This window comes from Erythrolamprus reginae, chromosome Z (assembly GCF_031021105.1).
Source record: "Erythrolamprus reginae isolate rEryReg1 chromosome Z, rEryReg1.hap1, whole genome shotgun sequence".
NCBI classification, from domain to species: domain Eukaryota; kingdom Metazoa; phylum Chordata; class Lepidosauria; order Squamata; family Dipsadidae; genus Erythrolamprus; species Erythrolamprus reginae.
Genome location: NC_091963.1, coordinates 65714328 through 65738824, shown reverse-complemented (window position 1 = coordinate 65738824; position 24497 = coordinate 65714328). Strand labels below are relative to the sequence as shown.

General features: G+C 37.5%; 1 protein-coding gene across 4 annotated transcripts in view; it reads right to left on the bottom strand.

Annotated features, from left to right (window-relative positions):
- VPS41 (VPS41 subunit of HOPS complex) overlaps positions 1–24497 on the bottom strand; it is a 496439-nt gene that overhangs the window by 149307 nt on the left and 322635 nt on the right. For all 4 annotated transcript variants that reach the window (XM_070726287.1, XM_070726291.1, XM_070726289.1 and 1 more), the window contains 3 exons: positions 23813–23869; positions 3106–3167; positions 2805–2886 (listed from right to left, as the gene is read on the bottom strand). In XM_070726287.1, coding sequence (XP_070582388.1) covers positions 2805–2886; positions 3106–3167; positions 23813–23869 — 201 coding nt within the window. The remainder of the gene's footprint in view (positions 1–2804; positions 2887–3105; positions 3168–23812; positions 23870–24497) is intronic.

Here is a 24497-nt window from a genome sequence, read left to right as displayed (position 1 = left end):
AGCAGGAGCTGCGCTGACCTCCAAGCAATGGACTCTTCTGTTCCCCAGCAAGAGGCCATAACATCGTCATGCAGGGGAGGGAGGGGGGAGGAGGAGGAGACCAACCAGAGTTGCATCGCACAAGCCCCACAGCGGAAGGGTCTCGCCATCGGCTGGCTGGGGTAGCGTTCCCCTCTTCCCCCTCCGCAGCCTGGGCTTTGCTGGGGGCTGGCTTGGAAAGGGAGTCCAAGGCACAGGACCAATACTTGGGGTTGGGGCCAAGGACCCTGGGAATAGCGCTCGGCTCCTGCGCAGGGTTGAAAAATTCTGCACGATAGTTTGTTGCTGGGTGCGCCAGCGTGCATCTTAGGGGAAACACTGTTCCTTGTGTGTCCAATCACATTTGGCCAATAAAGAATTCTATTCTATTTTATTCTATTCTGTTCTGTTCCATTCATTCCATTCCATTCCATTCCATTCTACTATTACTATTTAATACTACACCATTTGGTTCAGAGTACTTTTTTGCTTGTTTTCCTCCTCTAAAATCTAGGTGCGTCCTATACACCGGTGCGTCTTATACACCAAAAATACGGTATATGCAGATTAATGTGAAATGCTGGGCTGGATGAATCATAAACCAGTATTAAGATTGTGATGAGAAATATAAACAACCTCAGTTATGTAGATGATACCTCTCTAAAGGCAGAAAGTGAAGAGGAACTAAAGAACCTCTTGATGGAAAGAGGAGAGTGAAAAAGATGGCTTGAAACTCAACATTAAAAAAAACCCCTAAAATCATGTAATCCAATCCCATCACTTCTTGGCAAGTAGAAGGGTAAGAAACGAAAGCAGTTACAGATTTTATTTTCTTGAGATCCTAAAACACTGCAGATAGCAACTGCAGTCATGAAATTAAAAGATGCCTGCTCCTTGGAGGAAAATTATAAGAAACCTAGACAGAATATTAAAAAGCAGAGATAAGTTATTATTTTCCAAATAGTTTTCTATGGCTGTGAGAGTTGGACTAAAAGCTGAGTGCCAAAGAATGGATGCTTTTAAGTTGTGATGTTGGAGAAGACTTTTAAAATTCCTTTGGACTTCAAGGAGGTCACACTAGTCAATCCTAAAAGAAATGAATCCCAAATGTTCTTTGGAAGAACAATCACTGAAGCTGAAACTCAAATATTTTGGCCAGCAAATGAGAAGAGATGACTCACTAGTAAAAAAAACACTGATATTGGGAAAAGATATTGAAGACAAAAGAAAGGACAGCAGACAATGAGAAGGTTAGATAGTGTCATTGATGAAATGAGCATCAATTTGAGCATTTTTGGGGGGACAGGGGCCTAGTGGGCAATATAGTCCATGGGCAATATAGTGGGCAATATAGTCCATGGGGTTGGTTATGACTTGAACAACAAAAACAATGATCACTTTGGAAACTCATTAATTTCCCTGACAGGCTTTTTGGACAATCTACAAAGATTTTCTAAATTTAAAAGTATTCTGGATAGCATAAGGCACTATTGTTAGATGTTTACACCCAACTTGAAAATAAATCTAGAAGAAAGTGGTGGTGGCAGAAATAGTATATCACCCATTTATCCATACATATTTTAAGGTGAAGTGAAATAGAGGAAGGCAAGCAAACCTGAGAGGCTATCTTCTAATCTAGCAAAATATCTGCCTATTATACCTACTCTTCCCCCATAAATAGTGCTGTTGTTTTACCATCCATCTTTAATTCTGTACAAGACAGCTGCTATGAGAAAAACTGCAGTTTTGCAATACTTTCATACAGTGAAGTGCTACCAAAATTTTTACTACCACACTGTGGGCATGGCTTATGCAGGATGCCCTGCATTTTCTTTCAACATTTTTCAGTGCAAATTGGTTGCTCTGGGGTGGAGCTCCATGTTTGCTACCCCACTGCGCACCCCCCACCGGTCTGAGCCCATCCCTGCTTTCAGACTCTTGAGCAGAATTTAACAACTTAAAAGGACTATCTACTGAGATTTTAATAATATGCTCCTTTTGGTTCATTGAGTTTGAATAGGAAGACATAAGATCTATAGTGAGAATATGGATATGAATCAATACACAGGTTCATAAATTATTTTTACTATTTGAGAAGTAACAGCCTTTTAAGCAATATGCTATGGTCAATCTATTAATTTTGATGTTTGCTAACTAATATGTCCATTAAAAATTCCTGATCTGCTCTGCCAGTAGTCAAAGTGCATGAGTTTTTTCTAATCTTGCAGTACACAACAGGCCCAAAATCTGTCACTTTGAAACACAATTAATGCTGAATGTATTATTAATTAATCAGTCTACAAACTCTTGAATCAAGAGACCATAAGTGTCTACTGTGCTTTTAAAGACTCTTGAAAGTTTACAACTCTCTGAAGTATGAAAGAGAATGGACAAACTCAGACAGACATAATTCAGCTTCCATGTCTGACATATAAAAAATCGTACAAGGAACCAAAATACTATTTTGTTAAGTTTCTTGTTTCAAAAACGATTAATAGCATGTTTCAACATTTTATTATGCCATGAATATCAACTTATTTCTGTTTTAGATTCTAGGATATGTAATGCTATTTCTTGAAATTCAATGAATAAACTTACCATATTGTGCATTAAAGAAATATAGAAGCATCTAGACAGACCCAATTCACATAGAGAAAATAACAGATGAAATATAGTACAGCAAATTTTGAATATGCCTACTTTTGGGAAAAGTAATAAAGACATAAAGAGTATATGATTTATTAACTTCTACATGTGACAAGCAAGCAGTGTTAAGTCATACAAACCTTAAGTTGCCCAATTTCTTTAAATCTGTATACTTCACATTCCCATAAATTTGTGTTTTTGCCAAGTATCTTCTGACATTTTCTGAGAAAATATATAATAAGCAAAGTGTTCATAAATAATATTTTCAATGTTAAAAAATTTACTTGCATACTTCATTACTTGTGAATTAACAGAACAGTAATTTAAAATGAATTATGAATTACTTTTTATTCTGACTGCGAGCACTCAAAAAACATAAAATTCAACAATTACAATCAAATATATATTTGTATGTGCACAAAAATAAGCTAAAAACATTACCTTGCGGCTAAATCATAATCTCCAATTTCTAATAGATGGTTTATGTATGATAACCCTATATCCTAAGATAAAACAAAATGAGTCAAAATTAGTTAAAAGTTAAAGGTAGTACTCAGTAATTAAATTTGTTCTTAAGTATTGTAAACTGTTAAACATAATTTAGTTCATCCCTCATAATATACAAATCTACATATTTCCACTTGTCAAAAGTACTATTAAAATAAAGTTTGAAAAAAATGGACTCAGGCTGAATATTATATTGTTTGATCAGTCCTACAAATAGTCGTGGAAAAAGACCATGCTCTTCTATTCATTGAATGTAATTGTGCTCCCTTCAATGCTCTTAATCGGTTATCCACATATAATACTGAAGATAATGTAGACTTGAAGAAAGAAATATGATCAAATAATTTGATCAGTTTCAAGATACGCATCTTCTCATCCAGACAATGCAATAGCTTTTAATGAGATAATATATTCTTATTAAACACATCACAACATATATAATCATATTTTCAGATATGGGATGAATGAAAATAATGACTGAAGTATCATTTCTCTATCATATGTAGAGATGACAATGGAGTGTGAAGTATAATAATAATAATAATAATAATAATAATAATAATAATAATAATAATAATAATAATTTATTAGATTTGTATGCCGCCCCGAGGACTCGGAGTATCCAAATGAGACCAAAGATAGTGATTTTAATTCAAGCATAAGTATGATATTATTCTCTTATACACTTCTTGTGAAAGTGAAAGACTCCAAGCTCCCTATACACAGTTTATTATCTTCCCCTATCAGCTCTGAGACAGAACTTCTATCTTGGAAGGATGATTCTGAGAGGAAGAAAAAGTATTACAGAGAACAAGGCATTATTACAAAGGATTAAATATGCCATCACTCCTGCATACATAAAATTCTTTGATATGTCCAAATTATTTTGCTTCAACCACTTCAGGCTATAATAAACTACCATAATTCTTTCTGTAACTAAATATTGTTTTACTGGTTTCAAATGACAACTTTATAACAAACTTTGAAAACCGTTTTTGTTCCTGGAACACTGCCTTCCAGTAGGGGTAAGGAAATCTGAAGCATATTTTGTTGGGAAAGAAGTAGACTGTAAAAATTCTACATTTTTGTTGGAAGGATCTCTATTCCTGTGCTTGCTTCAATAAAAAGCTCTGTGAGGACCATTTGCATGTTCAAATGAAAATACAAATTAAGTACAAAAATACCTATATTTTCTTGGGAATATATTATAGATTAGTATTATTATGTCTTCAAGAATAGCTAGAGAATTAAAATAACTTTCCAATTTTGGTGTTATTAAATCAAATGAAACAATACAGATTATTGCAGCTAGTATGAGAAAGAAATGAGCACCATTTACCATTTTTGTGAGCTCTTAATCCTACCTCTGCAGAATACAAAGTTTTTTCCCTACTCTTTTAATATTCCATGATCTCAGAATACAAAGTTTTTTGTTATGTATATTTGTACCAATAAGCATGATCAACATTCAGCAAGATTTTCAAATACTTGAAAACATCTAAGGATACTTGGTGCCTTTTTAAAAATAAATAAATTTTATTTACATATATAAATATACAATAACAATACAAAAATAACACAGACACATAACATTAAAGAGAAAAAACATAAAAACATAATAGGAAGCCGGCGAGTGTGCGACAGATCTGTATGGTGGTACTAATTACATACATTCTCTATAACCTATAGCGTATCATTGTGGATAACTTAATAATCTGAATTGCTGATTATTAAAAATAGTTAAATTAACAGAAAATAGAAAAAAATATAAGAAAAAACCAAGTAATAGCCTTAATTATTACACATATCTTTATCTCCTTTATACAATTGACTTTAACATCAGGTAAGTTTCTTTTACATAGTTGATAATTTAAGGTTTATTTGGCGGATTTTGTCTTCTTCAAGCCAACGATAAAATAGATCCCAGCAATTGTGAAATAGAGATTCACCATTATTTCTTAATTCTAATGTTAATTTAACTATTTCTGCACAACGTGTAATTTTCTCCAATATTAGCTCTTCCTGTGGTATTTCTTCATTTTTCCACATTTGTGCGAAAGCTATTCTAGCTGCGGTTGTGATATGGATTACCAAATATGTGTGATTTTTATTGAAATGTTGCCATAAAATTCCTAAGAGAAAACACGCTGGGGTTTTGTCTAGATTAATATCTAAAATTTCATCAAACCAATTTCCTATTCTTTTCCAATAAGTTTGAGATTTTTCGCATTCCTGCCATAAGTAGTAATACGTTCCATATTCTTTTTTACATTTCCAGCAGTTGGACGGTAGTTTTTTTATCTATCCTTGCTAGCTTGGCGGGAGTGGTATGCCATCTGTAGAACATTTTAATCCAATTTTCCTTGTATGATGTTTCTAAGGTCAATTTATAATTCCTACTCCACAATAGTTGCCATTCCTCGGGTTTTATCTCACATTTAAAATTAAAGTTCCATTTTTCTATATTTGTTTTTGTTTTTGTCATGTCTAATTTGTTAGTTAGCAAACAGCAATAAAGTTTTTTATTTGTTTTTCATGTGGCCCTAATAATATTTTATCTAGCGGCTTTTCTTTTTCAATGCCTAGCACATTTTTGTCTTTAATAAATCTTGATTGGATCTTTAAATATTCCCACCATTCTATTTTCATGCCTTCGGCTTCCAACTTGGATCTTGTTTTGATCTCTCCATTTATTTTTGTCATATCCTTGTATCTTATTATATTACTTCTTTTTCTCAAGTTTAGATGTATAAAAGCCTCTAGTGGTGCATACCATGTCGGGATCCCTTTATAAAATTGTCTTCTAATTTTTAGCCAGGCAGTTAGAAGGGATTTTCTAATAAGATGGTTGGTGAAATATTTATGTATCTTGGGTCTTTTGTCCCACAGATAAAAGTACCATCCTGATTGGAGATCATGGCCTTCTAGGTTAAGTAATCTAATTTTAGCCAGTTGTATCCACTCCTGAACCCAAGCTAAGTTGATGTGATATAGTATTCTTTCTAATTAGGTAGGGCCAGTCCGCCGTCCTCCTTTTTATCTTGCATGTATTTTAGCTGGATTCATATTTTGCCATATGAATTTGCTTGTCAATCTGTTCAATTTTATAAAATAGTCTTGAGTTAAGTGGATGGGTATTGTTTGGAATAGAAAGATAATTTTAGGTAAAATATTCATTTTGATTGTGGCTATTCTTCCTAGAAGGGAGAGTTGTATTTCCCCCCATTTCTCTAAGTCTTTTTTAATTTTCCATTCAATTTATCATAATTGTCCTCTTTCAAACTTGAGGCCTTTGCTTTTAGATTGATCCCTAAGTATTTTATTCGTTAGTTATTTGAATGTTTAGTTTTGTAGATAGACTAAATTTTTTGATCTCATTCATATTTTTAACTATCATTTTGGTTTTAAGTTTATTGATTTTTAGTCCTGCCACTTTACCAAATTCTTCAAGGATTTCTAATAATTTTGGGCCTGATTCAAGCGGTTCTTCTAGGATAAATACAAGATCATCGGCAAAAGTCTGAAGTTTATATGTCTCTTTTTTACAACTCAGCCCTTTTATCTCTTCATTCTTTTTAATAATTATGGTAAGGGCTTCTAAGGTCAAGATAAAAAGAAGGGGTGAGAGTCGGCAACCTTGTCTTGTACCTTTTTGTATATTGATTTTACATGTTGCATCTCCATTTATTATAATGTATGCAAATTGTTCAGTGTAAATTACTCTAATCGCTTTTATAAATTTCTGTCTGAACTCCATAAATTCTAATTGTTTTACCATAAAGTTCCAGGAGACATTGTCGAAAGCCTTCTGGGCGTCTAAAAAGATTAGAGGAGTTTGTTTATCACTGTGAAGTTCATAATATTCGAGGGCATCTATTATAATCCTTATATTATTTCTTAGTTGTCTGCCAGAGAGGAATCCATTTTGGTCAGAATGTATAAATTGATTTAATATCCCTTAAACCTATTTGCCAATATGAAGATAAAAATTTTATAATCCACGTTCAGGAGTGAGATAGGTCTATAGTTGGCTATTCCGGTTGGGTCTGCTTTTTTTTTTTTTTTTTGCTATTAAAGCCAAATTTGTACCTTTCCAAGATGGCGGTATTTTACCTTCTAAAACTTCATTGACGTATCTCTTCTACTTCTTCTGATAGTTCTTTATATAGCTCAATTGGAAGGCCATCTGGCCCTGGAGCTTTGTTGTTTTTTTGCCTTTTGATTGTCTCTCTTAATTCTGTTATTGAGATCTTTTTGTTTAATAACTTTTTTGTTCCATTCGGGATCTTTGGGAAATTGCCCTGGTTAAAGATATCTTTTTATTGATACTTCCTTATTTAAGTTGTCCTGGTTTTCATATAGTTTACTGTAAAAGTCAGTAGTGATCTGTTTTTTCCTATTTCAATCATGACATATTTCTCCTCCTTTTACTTTAAAACAGTTGATCAATTTCTTTTCTTTTTGTTTTTTGAGTTTATTAGCTAACCACTTGCTAGGTTTGTTTGCGTTTTCAAAATAATATTGTTTATTGCTTTTAATATGTTGAACTAACTTTTCTTTATCAAATTTAAATTATGTTTTATTAAAAACATCTGCTATTTTAGTTCATTATTCTGGGATTGCTTTTGTAGCTCTTCTTCTAATTTTCTATATTCCTATTCCAAATTATTAATTTTTATTCTTTTCATTTTATAGTCTTTGGCCATATATCAGATTGAAATTCTTCTAATTACCGCTTTGGCTGTATCACAAAGATTTTGTAAGCTAGTATGCTCTTTTGTATTTTCTTGGAAAAAGAAACTGAGTTTTTTTTCATTTTCTGTTTGAAATCTTCCTGTTTTAAAATTGACTTTTTAAGTGTCCATCTGTTTAACTGCTTTTTACCTTTAGTGCACTATGATCAGAGGCTAAATTAGTTTCTATCTCAATTGTTTCTATTTGGGTGTTTATTTCGGTCATTGTCCAGATTATGTCTAACCTTGACCAAGATTTATGACTATTGGAATAGTAGGTGAATTTTTTAGATTGTAGATTTCTTTCCCTCCCGCTGTCTTTGAGGTTGAATTATTTAATTAGTTTTTAAAAAGAATTTGGGAGGGTTCTTTTGTTTTGTTTTTTATTTCTGCCATTTTTATAGTCATAATCCTTATTGATTATTCCACTAAAATCACCCATCATGCAGATGTTATCGTTTGCAAATTCCCTAACTTTGTTTTGCAGTTTTTTCTTTGGGGAGATTATGATGTCTGGCATAGTCGCCCCGAGTCTTCGGAGAGGGGCGGCATACAAATCTAAGTAATAAATAATAAATAAAATAGTATTAATTCTATAGACCTCATCTAGCTCATTTAGCTCTTCCTTCTCTGTTCCCAAAGCTTTGGATAAGATATCAGCCATAATATCGGGGAGATCTTCGCTCTTTTCCTCCCTTAAGTTTTGGAAACGAAGGTAGTGATTAGCTTTTTCCGTTTCCAGCTGTATCACTGTATTTTCTAAATTTCTGTTAGCCTGAATTAGTCTTTCATTCATATCGTCCATACATTTGTGATCCCGTTCAATTCTATCCTCTAGTTCCTGAAGTTTTTGTTCGTGTTTTAAAATTTGTTGTTGGAAGATCTCATGTTTATTATCCATATTTTGCATTCTCTCTTTCAGTTCGCTCGTATCATTTCTTACTTCCCCAATTTCCCTTTCAATATGATCATGATTTTTGGTCATCATATCCTGCATCTGTATTAGCATCATCTGTAGATCCTTAAAAGAGTTGGATCTTTCCCTAGGTAACATGTCCTCAAGGGATCTCTGTGTAGATGGACTGGGGATTGCAGAGGTAGACTGATTAATCGATCTCCTCCCGGAAGCAAGTCTAAATAGATTAGAAAGGCTCATCATTTTTATGTATTCCCATCAAAAATCCCACTTAGGCAAAACTTTTTTGGTTCCTTCCACAATTTAAAATGCTGTGTTATCCTTGATCATAAACAATAAATAAATAAATTTAGCAAAGTATCATGAATTGTTGTTGTCTTACTCTCAATCCCAATAAGTTTCCTTAATACTAACAGCTTTTGTAAACAGTAGTGATAATGGTAGTTGTAATAGTAATTATCAATTGCAAGGATGGCTTACAAAACAGAAGTGAATACAAAATAGAGCATGTTAGAAAGCCAACTTAAAACTAATCTAAAAATCGTAATTATTAAAAGCAGACTTCCATAATCATTCCATCACAATCACACATTCGACTGGAGCAAGATAGAAGTGCTAAATGGCCCCAAGCTTGGCTGCAAAAGTACGTTTTTAAGACCCTACAAAAAGCCGAGAGAGTGGGAGCGATATGAATCTCTGGGTGGAGTTGATTCCAAAGGAGCTGCCACAGAGACGACTCTACCTCTATGACCCGCTAGCTGGGATTGCTTAATTGACGGGACATGGAGAAGGCCAGCTCTGTTGGACCTGACTGGCCACTGACTCCCACATGAGGTGGGAGACAGTCCCATAAATAACCTGGTCCTAAGCCATGGAGGGCTTTATAGGTCATGACCAGCACCTTAAATTGAGTTCGGAGACCAATCAGCAACCAATGCTGCTCGTGGAGTGATGTTGCAATATGGGTATATCTTGGAAGGCCCATCAGAGCTTGCGCAGCTGCATATTTCACTAACTGCAGTCTCCAAACATTATTTAAAGGTAGCTTCATGTAGAGGACATTGCAGCAATCGAACCTCAAGGTGATGAGGGCATGAGTGACTGTGAGGTGCAAATAGGGCCACAACTAGTGCACCAGATGAACGTGTGCAAATGCCCCCTTTGCCACAGCCGAGAGATGATGTTCTAAGGTCAGCTGTGGGTCAAGGAGGACTCCCAAATTGCAGACCCTCACTGAGGGGGTCATTCTTCCCCCCCAGGGTGATGGATGAACAGATAGGATTATCCTTGGAAGGCAAAACCCACAGCCACTACTTTTTGTCACGGTTGAGCTTGAGCCTGTTAACACCCATCCAGACTCAACAGCCTCCAGACACCAGCGTATCACCTCCACTGAATTGACACGAGGTGGAGATGTACAGCTGAGTGTCATCAGCGTATTGTTGGTAACTCACCCTGTGTCATCGGGGTGATCTCACCCAGCAGTTTCATTAAACAGCAGGAGGGAGAGTTCCGATGCCCGAGGAACTGCACAGAGGAGGGACCTAGGAGCTGACCTCTAACCCCCTGCTAACATTGACTGCGTCTGACAAGAGATGTAGGAGGAGAACCACAGTGTCTCCCACTCTCAACCCCTCCAGTTGGCACAGAAGGATACCAAGGTAGATGATATCGAAAGCTGCTGAGAGGTCAAGAAGTATCAGGATAGAGGAATAATCCCTATCCCAAGCGTGCCAGAGATCATCCGTCAGCATGAACAAAGCAGTTTTGGTGCTAGAGGCACGCCGGAAGCCAGGCTGTTAAGGACCGAGATAATCGGCTTCATCCAAGGACTATAGGAGCTGCAGCACCACCACCTTCTCAACAACCTTTCCCAGAAAAGGGAGATTGGAGACAGGACGATAGTTATTTAAAATAGCTGGATCCAGGGAATGCTTCTTGAGGAGAGGACACAGCACGCCTCCTTTAATGGAAATGGGAAGTACCCTTTCATCAACAAAGCATTAACAACTGCCTGAATCCAGTCTCATGTCACCTTTATATTGGTCGAGACTAGCCAGGAGGGACATGGGTCCAATAAACAGGTGGAGGAGCTTACAGCTCCCATGGCCTTGTCCAGTTCATCAGACGTCACTAGATCAAACTCTTCCCACATAATTGGACTAAGATGGTTCCCTATCACTTCAACTAACTTACTGTCAGTTGAAAGTGCATTCCAGTTGGAGTCAGGTCCTTTCAGATCTGAGCTTCATCTGCAAAAAAAATATTAATAATCTTAGCATTGCCCTGCAAGGGTTTGTCCACCTCCCTGCCCATATTAAGGAGGGAGTGAATCACCCAAAAAAGAGCGGCTGGACGAGATTCTGTGATGCAATCAAGGTGGAATGATACAGGTATCTTGCCACCTTGATCACCAGTAAACAAATTTTGATATAAGAACTTAATAGTACTTGGTCAGATCCAGATTTACTGGCCCTCCAACTCTCCTTTAGATGTCTCTTCTGGTGTTTCATCCCCCTGAGTTCCTTGGTGAACCAAGGAGATCTCCTAGGTCTACTGTCATAGAGAGGTCGCAAAGGCGCTATCTAGTCCAGAGTCCCCCTTGTGTCCATGTTCCTGGCCATTACCAGGGATTCCGCTGAATTGTGTATAAACAAATCCAGTAATTCCCCAAGTGCCCTCTGAAAGTCCACTGGGTCGATTAGTCATCTGGGATGGAATCACCTCGGTTCAGCCTCCCTGCGAGGAAGGACTGGGGCCCTTAAATTCAAGCCATAGCAGAAAATGATCTGACTATGACAAATGTGAGATGTTTAAGATCATTGCTCAACTGTCCTGAAAAGAATACCATGTCGGGAGTGTGTCCCCTCTTTGTGAGTTAGGCCCTGAATTACTTGGGTGAGATCCATGGTTGCCATGGAAGCCCTGAACTCCTGCGCCAGCTCAGAGGATTCGCCGAGCGATGGTAACATTAAAGTCCCCCAAACCTATTAGTCTGAGGAACTCGATCGCCAGCTTGGCTACCTCCTCAAATAGCTCAGGCAGGGCTATTGTCACGCAGCTGGGAGGCGGGTACATGAGCAACAAGCCCACCTGAACCCCTAGGTCCAACTTCACAAGGAGGGACTCACAACTGACTAACTCAGGTGCAGAGAGCCTGCGTAGGCTGAAGGTCTTCCGAGCTATAATAGCTATTCCTCCCCCACTTCCCTGGGACCATGGCTGGTGCCAGATCTGAAACCCGACTGGGCACATCTTCAAGATCGGAACACCTTCTTTGGGATCCAGCCAGGTCTCAGTCACACACCCCAAGTTGGCCTCCTAACTATCATGAATCATACCAACACCACTCACACTCTTCCCTCCCCCCATAAAATTACATAATAGTTTAATTAAAACAAGGTCTAAATAGAAAGAATTACTGTCCAGTCCTGCCAGAATTCTTCTCTCTCCTACAAATGGAGAGCAGTAGGAGGAAGATGACAAATTAACAGTCATTCTAATAGACTCTATTTGTAGGGAGATGGTAGCCTACACAGATGTTGTTATGGATATAGTATACAGTGATCCCTCTATTATCGCGAGGGTTCCGTTCCAAGACCCCTCGCAATAATCGATTTTTCGCGATGTAGGGTTGCGGAAGTAAAAACACCATCTGCGCATGTGCGCCCTTTTTTTCTATGGCCGCGCATGCGTAATGGTGGAGTTTGCGTTCCCCGCCGCCCACGCAAAGGGGAAACCCGATTCGGCTCCTTGCTGCTGCTGCGCTACCGAGCAGATCAGCTGCTGGGCGGCCGAAGGAACCTTCCCTGGGTCTTCCCGGCCGCCCACACAAAGGGGAAACCCCGGCTCCTCGCTGATGCCCGCCGCTCGCCCGCCCGCCAGCAAGAGGGGGAAGACCCAGGGAAGGTTCCTTCGGCCACCCAGCAGCTGATCTGCTCGGCGCAGCAGCAGCGAGCAGACGAAGATCAGGGTTTCCCAGCCGCCCACACAAAGGAGAAACCCCGGCTCCTCGCTGATGCCCCCGCTCGCCCGCCCGCCGCCCGCTGCCCGCCAGCAAGAGGGGGAGAGATAGAGAAAGAGAGAGAAGGAAAGAAAGAGATGAGAGAGGGAGGAAGAGAGTGTGAGAGAGGAAGAAGCAAGATAGAGAAAGAGAGAGAGAAAGAAAGATGAGAAAGGAAGGAAGAGAGTGACGTCATCGGGTGGGAAAAATCGCGATATAGCGTTTCGCGAAGATCGAGATCGCGAAAATCGAGGGATCACTGTACTTCACAAGTCCCTCCTTATTTCTTTCCCTAGTCTGATAATGAAGGTCTACAACATTGTAGTTCAGAAATAATCAAACATATATAGAAAAAGCAATGGAAATATTTCATCAGATAAGAGGTGGAGACTCCCAATCACGTGAAAAATAGGAATTAGAAGGAAGACAAGACTAAAGAAATAGAAGGACAGCCGAAGCCAAAAGACACAAGAACAAGGGCTCAGAAAGCAAATAAAGGAAACTAAAATGAAGTAAAGGGAACATAATAAAGGAATGCAAAGAGAGGTATAATTAATATTGATTAACATACAAAGCTTAAATGGTACAGCCAAAAGAAAAAAAATATTTACAAAATTAGCAAAACAAAAAATGATATAATGTGTTTACAAGAAACACATATTAAATAAAATGAAAAGAAATATCTAAAGTTTCCAAAATTCGACAAAGTATATATAGCATCAGCAGGGGAAAAAAAGAGGACTGGTAATTTATGTTAAAAAAGAAATTAAAAGTAAAGAAATATATAAGGATCTCAAAGGAAGAATATTAATAATAGAATCAGAATTGAAAAAACAAACATTTTGATTGCAAATATATATGCTCCCAAAAAGAACCAAAAAGAATTCTATAAAATGGTACACGCAAAAATAGTTCAAATAGAATATAACAACATTTGTATAATTGGAGACTTTAATGAGATAACAGATGAGAGAAAGAATCATGTGGGACGGAAAGAGAAAAAAGCAAGGAAATCTAAATTGCTAAAGACCTTTTGGGATATGGTAGAAGAATTTAATCTGATAGATCTATGGAAGACTTTTCATCCTAATACTACACAGTATACATTTTATCCAACCTGCATAAAACATACAGTAGAATAGAAATGGCGTGGACATCAAGTGAACTTAGCAGGAAAATGGAAACAAAAGAAATTATGCCTAATATTTGGGCAGATCACAACCTGATAAAAATAACCTGGAAGAATATATATATATATATAAGAATAATAGGAGATGGACTTTTGATTTGCAGTTAATACAGGATGATCAAATTATACAAAGGCTAGAAAAAGAGTTAAAGGTATTTTTTGATAGAAAATAAGAAACAACCGACCTCTAAACAAACTTTATGGGATACAATGAAAACATTAATCAGGGGAGTAATAACATCATATAAAGCAAAGAAAAATAAGGAAGAAAAGTTTTAATATAATGACATATTAAAGGATATTAAAAAACTAGAAATCCAGTTACAGAACAAACCAGGGAATGGACAAATAGAAGAATTATTAACTGAAGCTAAACAAAATTAAATATAAAGGAACAAAGAGAATATATTAAAGCTCTTAGGGAAATCTGCAAAATAATGATGGAAAAATTAAAGAGACTGTAGTGGAATTTTATGAAAACCTATATAGACAGGAAGAAAAGGGGAAAGATAAGATACTGTAGAAGATAATTTGTAACAAGCAGATAAATATGCAGAAGATAAAATAATGTTGAATGATGAAATAGCTATGGAGGAATTCAGAAAAGCCCTACAAAAAAACCCACAAATCACCTGAATGCTGGACGGATTCCCTGCAGAATTTTACAGAATAGATATGGAAGGAGTAATGGAATTGCGGCTGGAATTATATAATGAAGCATTACTAGAAGGGAAAATCTTGTACAGAGTCATATATCAGCATATTGTTGAAAGAAGGTGCAGAGCCAAATTTGATCCAAAAATTACCGGCCAATCTCATTGTTAAATGCTGATTACAAAATTTTTATGAATATTGTGGCAAAAAGAGTAAAAATAATTTAAAATAAAATAATACATTCAGATCAAAATGGATTTCTGCTAACCCGACAAATTAGGACAAATTTGAGGACAATTATAAACAGTTTTGAATATTACAAAGTGCTTCCACAAAGGCAGGTGGCAGCTGTCTTCCTGCATGAGCAAAAGGCATTTGAAAATGTGGATTGGCAATATATGAAATTACTAATCAGGAAAATGAAATTAGGCGACAAATTTATAAAAATGATCGAAGTAGTATCCTCTTCCCAATCTGCCAAAATAATAATAAATGGAGACATAAAAAAAACATTCCAAATTCCTACATTCCAAACATTCCTTGCCTTTCATGAGTTGTTGCATGGGGAAATTGACACGTCCCCTAACTACTGTTTTATGTATGGTTTGATTGGGCTGTGTGATTATTTTATTAATAAGGGTTTTTAAATTGTGTTTTCAGATATTGGATTTGTACATTGTTTTATTGTTGAGAGCTGCCCTGAGTTGTCGGAGAGGGGCAACATACACATCTAATAAATTATTATTATTATTATTATTATTATTATTATTATTATTATAATACACAAAAAGGAATCAGACAGTGATGCCCATTATCCTCTCTGCATTTTATACTAACATTGGGAGTATTGTTGAAAATTCAGAAATTAAAGGGACAACGGTCAAAAAAGAAACTTATAGGTGCAAGCTTTTGCGGATATTTTTTTTCTTTTGGAAAACCCCCATGAATCAGGATTCAATTTGATTAGAGAATTGGGAAATTATGGCTTAATAGCTGGCCTCAAAATAAATAGACAAAATACTAAAATATTAACAAAAATATGACACTTCAACAAGAAAGAAAGAAATCTGAATTTACAAGCAGTGAAGACAATTAGATATTTAAGTATTTATTTAACAAACAACTGTTCAATGATAAAAGAGAATAATCATTTAAAAAGTGATAGAACAAATAGATTTGGATTTTAAAAATGGAGAAACCTACCGCTATCCTTGCTGGGTCGAATAACTATAATCAAAATGAACATTCTTCCTAAATCATCACACCTATTTCAAGTGGTCCCACTCAAACTAGATAAAAATTTTGTTGTAAATTTAGATAAAGTCATCAAAAATTTTATGTGGCAGAATAAAAAACCGAGAATAAAAAGAATTGATCTGCAAGATGATAACAGCAGAGGAGGTTTTGGGCTTCCTGACTGGAAGTTATATCAAACAGTTGCAATGTTAGCCTGAGTCAGAGATTGAGTGAATTTTGAAAATAACAGAATATTGGCATAAGAAAGCCATGATTTAGAAACAGGATGTACTCCTTTCTATGGAGTAAGGAGAAAAACCCAACATAAAAATAAAAAGGAAACATTATACTAAAATATCGAGCTGGCTTTCATTGGTGAAAGCAGTGATATACCCAAATGTACTTGAGAGAAATAAAATAAGGAATTATAAAGACATTCTAGATGTAACTGGGAAACTCAGAAATAGGGAAGATTTATGTAACCAAAATATAATCATAGACTGGTGGCCATATGTGCAGATACAATTTAGGTATAGAACGAATGTAAAGAATATGGGATAGACATGACATCAAGTACATTAGACAAGCTTCTGACTGGTTCAGGAAACAAAATCATTTCTAGAATCTAGAGTTACCCATTACAATAAGAAAGGATCAAAGATGTGGTCAAAGGACTGATGGTAATATGGGCACAAAATATAGGGCATAATATTCATTTGGCAGATTAGGAACAGGTATGGAAAAGAAATTTAAAACTATCTAAAACTGTATCATATAAAGAAAATTATTATAAGATATGTTATGGATGGCATTTGACACCAACTCAATTGGCAAAAATATATCCAAAATTAAATCCAAATTGCTGGCGATGCAAAATATCTAATGGCACCTTCTGGTGGTGGTTGTGCTCTGAGACAAAAAAAAATCTGGAACAAAATCCATACATGGCTACAGGAAATAACACACAAAACAATAGAGTTTACTCTGGAATTGTTCTTATTGGGAATATTTTAAAAAGAATACAGTAAAGGAAAATAATAATAATACTGCATATAGCAACTTCGGCTAGAATCACTTTTGCCCAATTTTGGAGAAATGCTGAGATCCCCCAGATAAGGTAATAATAAATATAATTTATGAATGTTCCGAGATGGACAAACTTACATTGGACCTAAGAGGCCAAACGGAATCTAAATATTATGAAATGTGGGAATAGTGGCATAAATTGATTGAATTAAGGAAAACAAGTAAGAAGATCATGGGTAACTTTTTAAATTAGTAAGACGAAAAATGTAAATATGTAAATACAGTAATAGAAAAATATAAGTATACATTTATATAAATAGAAACATATAAACATTATTATGCTGAAGAAATAAGATTTGAATAAGAGTACTGTGATGATATGTGAAGTGTGATTTTTTTCTTTTATGTAACAATACAGAATTACTGAAAATATAATTATGTTTCTGTTTTTAAAGAAAATATGTGAAAATTAATAAAGTTTTGGAAAAAAAAATGAAATAACCAAATAAAGAGTGTTGACAAAGTGCTGGTACAAAGCACATTGCCAGCCATTCTCATTTGCTGACAAGAAACAGTGACGGGCCTTGGTCATTCCATATCTCCCTCGCCAGCACTATCTCTAACTGGCCTCTCTCACCTGCCAGTCTCAGTAGTGCTGGATCTTCCTGTCTCTCCTGGGGACGTTGGCTCACTCTCTTTCACCGCCTCTCTCCTCTCAGGAACAGTGACAAGCCTTGACTGCACTGCAGCCCCCTCACCAGCGCTACTTCCAACTGGCCACTCACAACCACCAGTCTCAGCAACGCTGGCCACCTCTCCTGCAGGCGTCGGCTGGTCCTCCTCCACCCCCCTCTTTTCTCATAGTTCTTGTTCTTGCCACTGCCCATCTTCCACTAGCGTAAAAGCCGCCAGCCGCCAATTGCTCACACCAACTGGCATCTAGGGGTCGGAATCCCACCAGGGTAGCTCCTTCCTGTCCCATTTGTTTGCCAGTCCACATGCAACCGCCAAACCCTCTCTCCCGGTGGCGTTTGCAAGCACAGAAGTAGCACTCCAGCAGGGAAGGGCAGCGCGGAAATCTCACTCTATTTCATTCTGCCCACCTTATTCCACTCAGCATTCTTCCTCCTAGCCGCCATCTCTGCCTCTTCTGTCTCCCACTAGCAGTCACACCGCTCCACACTCAGAACGTCTCAGCTGCAGCCTGACAAGACTGGCATGGCTCCCAAAAGACAACCAGCAGACGCAGGTGCTGGCACAGCTAAAATTCATGGACAGCAGACACTGTTCGATCTTAAAAACTGATGTTAATTCATTGCTGTCTGTGGCAGTATACACCCTCCACTTCTCTTCTGCCGCCACTGGAACAAAAAATTGTATAACTAATCCTTTTATTAGTTATATAATTGGTGTGCATTTGATTATTGGGAGCTCGGCGCTGAAGCAGAACAAGAATAAAACTCTTTATTGGCCAAGTATGATTGAACACACAAGGAATTTGTCATTGGTGCATATTGCTCTCAGTGTACTTAAAGAAAAAGATACATTTGTCCAAAATCATGAGGTACCCATCTCCACTCAGTTATGACTATACAACTGTAATGATTGTCATAGGGTACAAATAAGCAATCAGGAAACAAACAATATTAATATAAATTATAAGGATACAAGCAACAAGTTACAGTTATACGGTCATTAAGTGGGAGGTGATGGGTGATAGAAACAATGTGAAGACTAATAGTAATAGTAATACAGCCTTAGTGAGTAGTTTGACAGTGGTGAGGGAATTATTTATTTATCAGAGTGATCGCGTTCGATAAAAAACTGTTCTTGTATCTAGTTGGTCTTAGTGTACAGTGCTCTATAGCATCGTTTTGAGGCTAGGAGTTGAAATGATTTATGTCCAGGATGCAGGAGTCAATAATTATTTTGACAGCCCTCTTTTTGATTCGTGCAGTATACCGGTCCTCAATGGAAAGCAAATTGGCAGTAATTGTTTTTTCTGCAGTTCTGATTATTCTCTGAAGTCTGTGTTTGTCTTGTTGGGTTGCAGAACCATTATAGAGGTGCAGATATAGAGGTGCAGAGGACAGACTCAATAATTCCTCTGTAGACATTTATCAGCAGCTCCTTGGGCAGTTTGAGCTTTCTGAGTTGGCACAGAAAGAACATTTTTTGTTGTGCTTTTTTGATGACTTTTTGATGTTAGTTGTCCATTTTAGGTATTAAGATATAGAAATTTGAAGCTCTGTACTGTTGATACTGTGTTGTGTCGTCTAGTCTAGTATGGTGGTAGAATGGGAGGGTTTCTCCTAAACTCTACCACCATTTCTATGGTTTTGCGTGTATTCAGTTCCAGGTTGTTCCAGTTGCACAACGAGGCTAATTGTTCAACCTCTCAACAATATGTGGTTTCATCGTTGTCTCGAATGAAACCAATCACTGTTATATCATCTGCAAAATTCAGTAGTTTAACAGATGGATCATTTGAGATGCAGTTATTGGTATAATAATAATTCATAATAATAATTTATTAGATTTGTATACTGCCCCTCTCCGAAGACTCGGGGCGGCTCACTACAACAATAAAACAATGTTACAAGGAAACAAATCTAATATTAAAAAACAGTTAAAAACCCATCATTTTTTAAAAAAACAAGCAACACACACATACCATACATAAAATGTAAAAGCCTGGGGGAGGTGTCTCAGTTCCCCCATGCCTGGCAATACAGGTGGGTCTTAAGTAATTTGTGAAAGACAAGGAGGGTAGGGGCAGTTTTAATCACTGGGGGGAGTTGATTCCAGAAGGCCGGGGCCGCCACAGAGAAGGCTCTTCCCCTGGGGCCCGCCAAACGACATTGTTTAGTCGACGGTACCCAGAGAAGGCCAACTCTGTAGGACCTTATCAGTCGCTGGGATTCATGCGGTAGAAGGCGGTTCCGAAGGTATTCTGGTACGATGCCCTGTAGGGCTTTAAAGGTCATTACCAACACTTTGAATTGTGACCGGAAACTGATCGGCAGCCAGTGCAGGCCACAGAGTGTTGGAGAAATGTGGGCAAATCTGGGAAGCCCTTCGATAGCTCTCTCGGCCGCATTCTGCACAATCTGAAGTTTCCGAACACTTTTCAAAGGTAGCTCCATGTAGAGAGCGTTGCAGTAGTCGAACCTCGAGGTGATGAAGGCATGAGCGACTGTGAGCAATGACTCCCTGTCCAAATAGGGCCGCAACTGGTGCACCAGGCGAACCTGGGCAAAGAGAGAGAAGTGGTGGAAATACATAGTCTTGGGAGTCCCCTGTGTTAATTGTAATGATATCTGATGCTCCATCTGTTGCTTCCTGTCTGTTAAGAACGTTATATTCAAACCAAGCCATCTTTAATGTTTTATTGTAATTTCTTTAGATTGTTATAAGCCTCCCACAATCATTTTAGTCAGGTAGAATATAGATTTAATGACTTGTTGCTTTTGCTCTAATTATAGCTAAGGTCACAATTAGTCAAATGTTTGTTTTTTTAAAATAATTTTTTAAATTACATTTTTATCACAACAAACGAACAAAAAAATCTTAAAGAAAAAGTGCCGAACACCAATAACCCCTCCACCATTTAGGGGGTTAAATTATTTACAGTAAATTTCAATTTCTTCCTTGGCTCCGGTTTACATTTCTTTACATACAAAGAGTGATTGGAGTTTATTTTTCACATTGTCGTCATATATTCTACTTAAGATATAATCTTTCACCTTATTCCATCGTGCCATCAGCTTCTCCAATTTATTTTCATCAAAGTTATTTAATCTTATTTCCATAGTCAAATGTTTAAATTGGATTTGGCATTTTTGTCCACCCATTGAGGACAAAAGACATTGTTGGAGGGATGTAAGCTGTTCCAATTAAGGCTGCCTTTTGCGACTGATTGATGATGCTTTTGTCAAGCCAATACTGCTCAAGTGCTGCTTCAGCTGTATTGGTATTGCATCTAAGGTGCCTATTACTATTGTTATGATTTTTGCTTTTTTTTTGCAACAGATATTCTAATTTTATTTGCAGGTCTTTGTATTTTGTGATTTTTTTCTTTTTTTAAATTAATATTTTTATTGATTTTTATAATATGAAACACAGACACAACATATAACATATAACATGTGCTCAGTGATCCCACCACCAGACAATGTGATTTTTTTTCTAGTTCTTTTTCTTCTAGCCTGTTGTCTATAACAGCAAATGAAAATTAAAAAAATAGAGCTGGATAATAGTTAAAAAAAAGAGAATACTCTAGTTGTGTATTTTTTTGTAACCAGTTTGTAAAACAACCATTCCATGGCTTAAAATCTCCTTGAAGGAATAATCTGTTTTACTTGATTACATCTACCATATTTTTTGGTGCGTAAGATGCACCGGTGTATAAGATGCACCTAGATTTTAGGAGGAGGAAAACAAGGAAAAAAGTATTCTGAATCAAATGGTGTAGTATTATATTATAGTATTATACCAGTATAGCAGAATACTCTTTACAACCATGTATACTTTTTAAAACCATGTACATTTTTTACAAACTTCAAATTTGACAGCTTCAAAACTTGTGGACTTCAATTCCCTGAATTCCTCCACCAGTCATGCTAGCTCAGAAATAGGAATTGAAGTCCACAAGCCTTCAACTTTCCAGGTTTGAAGACCCTTGCACTCATAATCCCTAACTCAAAGAAACAAACAAAACAAACAAATGAGGACAATTCATTTTGTTAATTGTTCTTTTAGTCACAGAAATGGCTAGTGATAGAATAATTTACAATTACAGTTCGCTGCTGAGGTTACCTTAATATTACTACTTTACCATGAGGTTTCAAAGACCCCTCTCTTAACTACTCCAATTTTCACAATTGAATTGCATACAAATAAATATATGGTGACGATGATAAACCTGAAATACTCCTTAAAATAAGTGTTTCTAGAACAGGGATCTCCAACCTTGGCAACTTTAAGACTTGGGGACTACAACTCCCAGAGTTCCTCAGCCACCTTTGCTTGCTGAGGAACTCTGGGAGTTGAAGTCCACAACTCTTAAAGTCGCCAAGATTAGAGACCCCCATTTTAGAGCACTAAAGATTCAGCTAAACTCCTGTTTTCCTCAGGAGAGAAGGCTTTAAGAAGCCACAAGATTTACCTGGAAGTTATAAACTGGGAACACATCTTATTCCACCCCCCTTTATTTATGCTGCCGGTTCCAGCATTGCTTATAGAGGTAGCTATTTGCATCTTTTTTGAATGGGCTGCTTGGATTAGAAAACCGGTTGGCTTTGAACCACAAGTGCTTGGAATGGTGCGGGCTTTGAGCTTTTCTCTCTCTCTTTTTTAATAAACTTTATTAATTTTCCATAAAAATTGACACACATACAAACAAACACTTAACACACTTTTCTCTATGGCGGTGTGAAGTTCCCTTTGTTTTCTTCTCTGGCAGGTCCTGGGGAACGGGCTCGTCCAGGTTCTGGAGCACCACCACCATCGCTCCCGCCATGAAAAGGCAATCGAGTGGAAAATTCAGGTCCTGGGGGATGGGCTCGTCCAGGTTCTGGAGCACTGCCACTCCCGCATGGAAAGGCAGCCGAGGGGAAAAGTCAGGTCCTGGGGGGGGGGGCTCATCCAGGCTCCGGAGCACCACCACCACCACTCCTGCCATGGAAAGGCAGCCGAGGGGAAAATAAGACTTTGGAGACTCTGGAGTGGTGGTGCTCCGGAGCCTGGACGAGCCCGTCCTCAGAACCTGCCACCAGGACCTGGGTTACTGGTGGCTCCGGATAAGGGAGTGTGGGCAATGACCTGCCTGAGTAGCTTTCTAGTGTGGACTGTACGGCTGGCAGGGATGAAGCTGCAGCTGATCCTCCTGTGTGCAGTACTACTGTAGCCGCCTCAGCAGTTGCCACCACTGCTGTTGCCTCTGCTGCGACCGGCTAACTCAGGTGGCATGCCTGCCTTGTCCCTGCCAGCTGGAGGCCCTGGGCAGCCAACTGGAAAGCGACCTTTGCTGCAAGTGCTTAACCTGGTGCAGGGCGGAGCTGCTCGGCCAAGCTGCTTTTTGGCCTGCAGGGAGGGCTCCTTGGCCAACACCCGCTGGTCTCCCACATGAAGGGAAGCTCAGGAATTCTGCAGCTGGCGCCCTCTGCTGTGAATGCCTGGCACCCCACCCATCCCCGGGGCTCAGCTGCAGGCTTCCTGCTGGGAGCTGCCAGGTGGCCTCAGCAACATTCAGTATATAACACGCTCCCAATTTTAAAAACACTTTTGAGGTTAAATGTGCCTCTTATACACCAAAAAATATGGTCATAGCACAGCTGATAGAGATTATTTAGTGGTAAGAGCATTGTGCATGTTTAGAAATAATAGCTTCTATGACTTTATGCAATTAGAGACTGAAACATATTGGTAACAGCTAAGAATAAACAAACACTAGTTAAAATACAATCCTGAGAATCTTCGTTGTAAATTAAGTAGATTGCATATATTATATAAATCACATAATGCTTCTTGGCTGATGATTATTATTCTTGATTGGACCAAAACAGATGGGATGCTAAAGCAATTTCTTGCAATTGACACAATATTTATGTTTTTGTTTGTTTTTTAATATCATGTCGTTTGGTTCTTTTACCCACATCTTGATGCTATGGTATGCAGTTTCCTACATCCATTTAAAATCATTAGCTGCCGTTGGCAAAGGAAGGGGAATTTAAAACACTAATACCATGTCACAAATCTGGAAATATTCCATGTTTAAGAGAAAGATGGGAAATTAGAAACTTTAAGATACAAGTTTAATGTAGTAATGCTCATATTTGGTGACATATCTGAAGCTGAATTTCAAGTCAAGTTTGTAGACATACCTGAACCTTGTGCTTTTTAATAGTCTTCTGACTGATCTCAGCTGCCATCAAAGCTTCCTATATAATAAAATAAAAATGACATCTACTGAAAATTTCAAAAGAAAAAACATAGATCATCCTTTGTTTCTTGGCTCTTCTGCACAAGCATACTAGAATGTTTAATGTCAGGGTAAAACAAACAGAATCAAATTTATAATCAGCAAAAGCAATAGTTAATCCCCCTCAAAAACAGACTTTGGCTTTCTCCGGTTTCAATCCATGTTAATATCACAAGACCAAATCTCTTTTTTTTAAAAATAATTTTTTTAAATTGATTTTAAAATATAGAGTATAAAGCACACACACAACATACAACAAGTGCTCGGTGATTGGTGCCCACCACCAGACAAACATTCACACCCCCTCCATCAAAATGGGGGCATTTCTTATATATACCATTTTAACTCAAGAGCAATATATCTATTTACATATTATAAAGTGATTCCAATTTATTCCTTGTAGCTTGGTGTCGGATTCTACTAACCATATATCGTCTTACCTTGTCCCATCGTCCCATCAGTTGTCGCAAATCAGTTTCATTAACTGAGTTCATCCTTTTGTCCATAATCTCAAATTGAATAAGATCTACCATGTACCAGTACCAATTTTGTATTGTCCATTTTGTCGCATCCTTCCAACCCTAGAC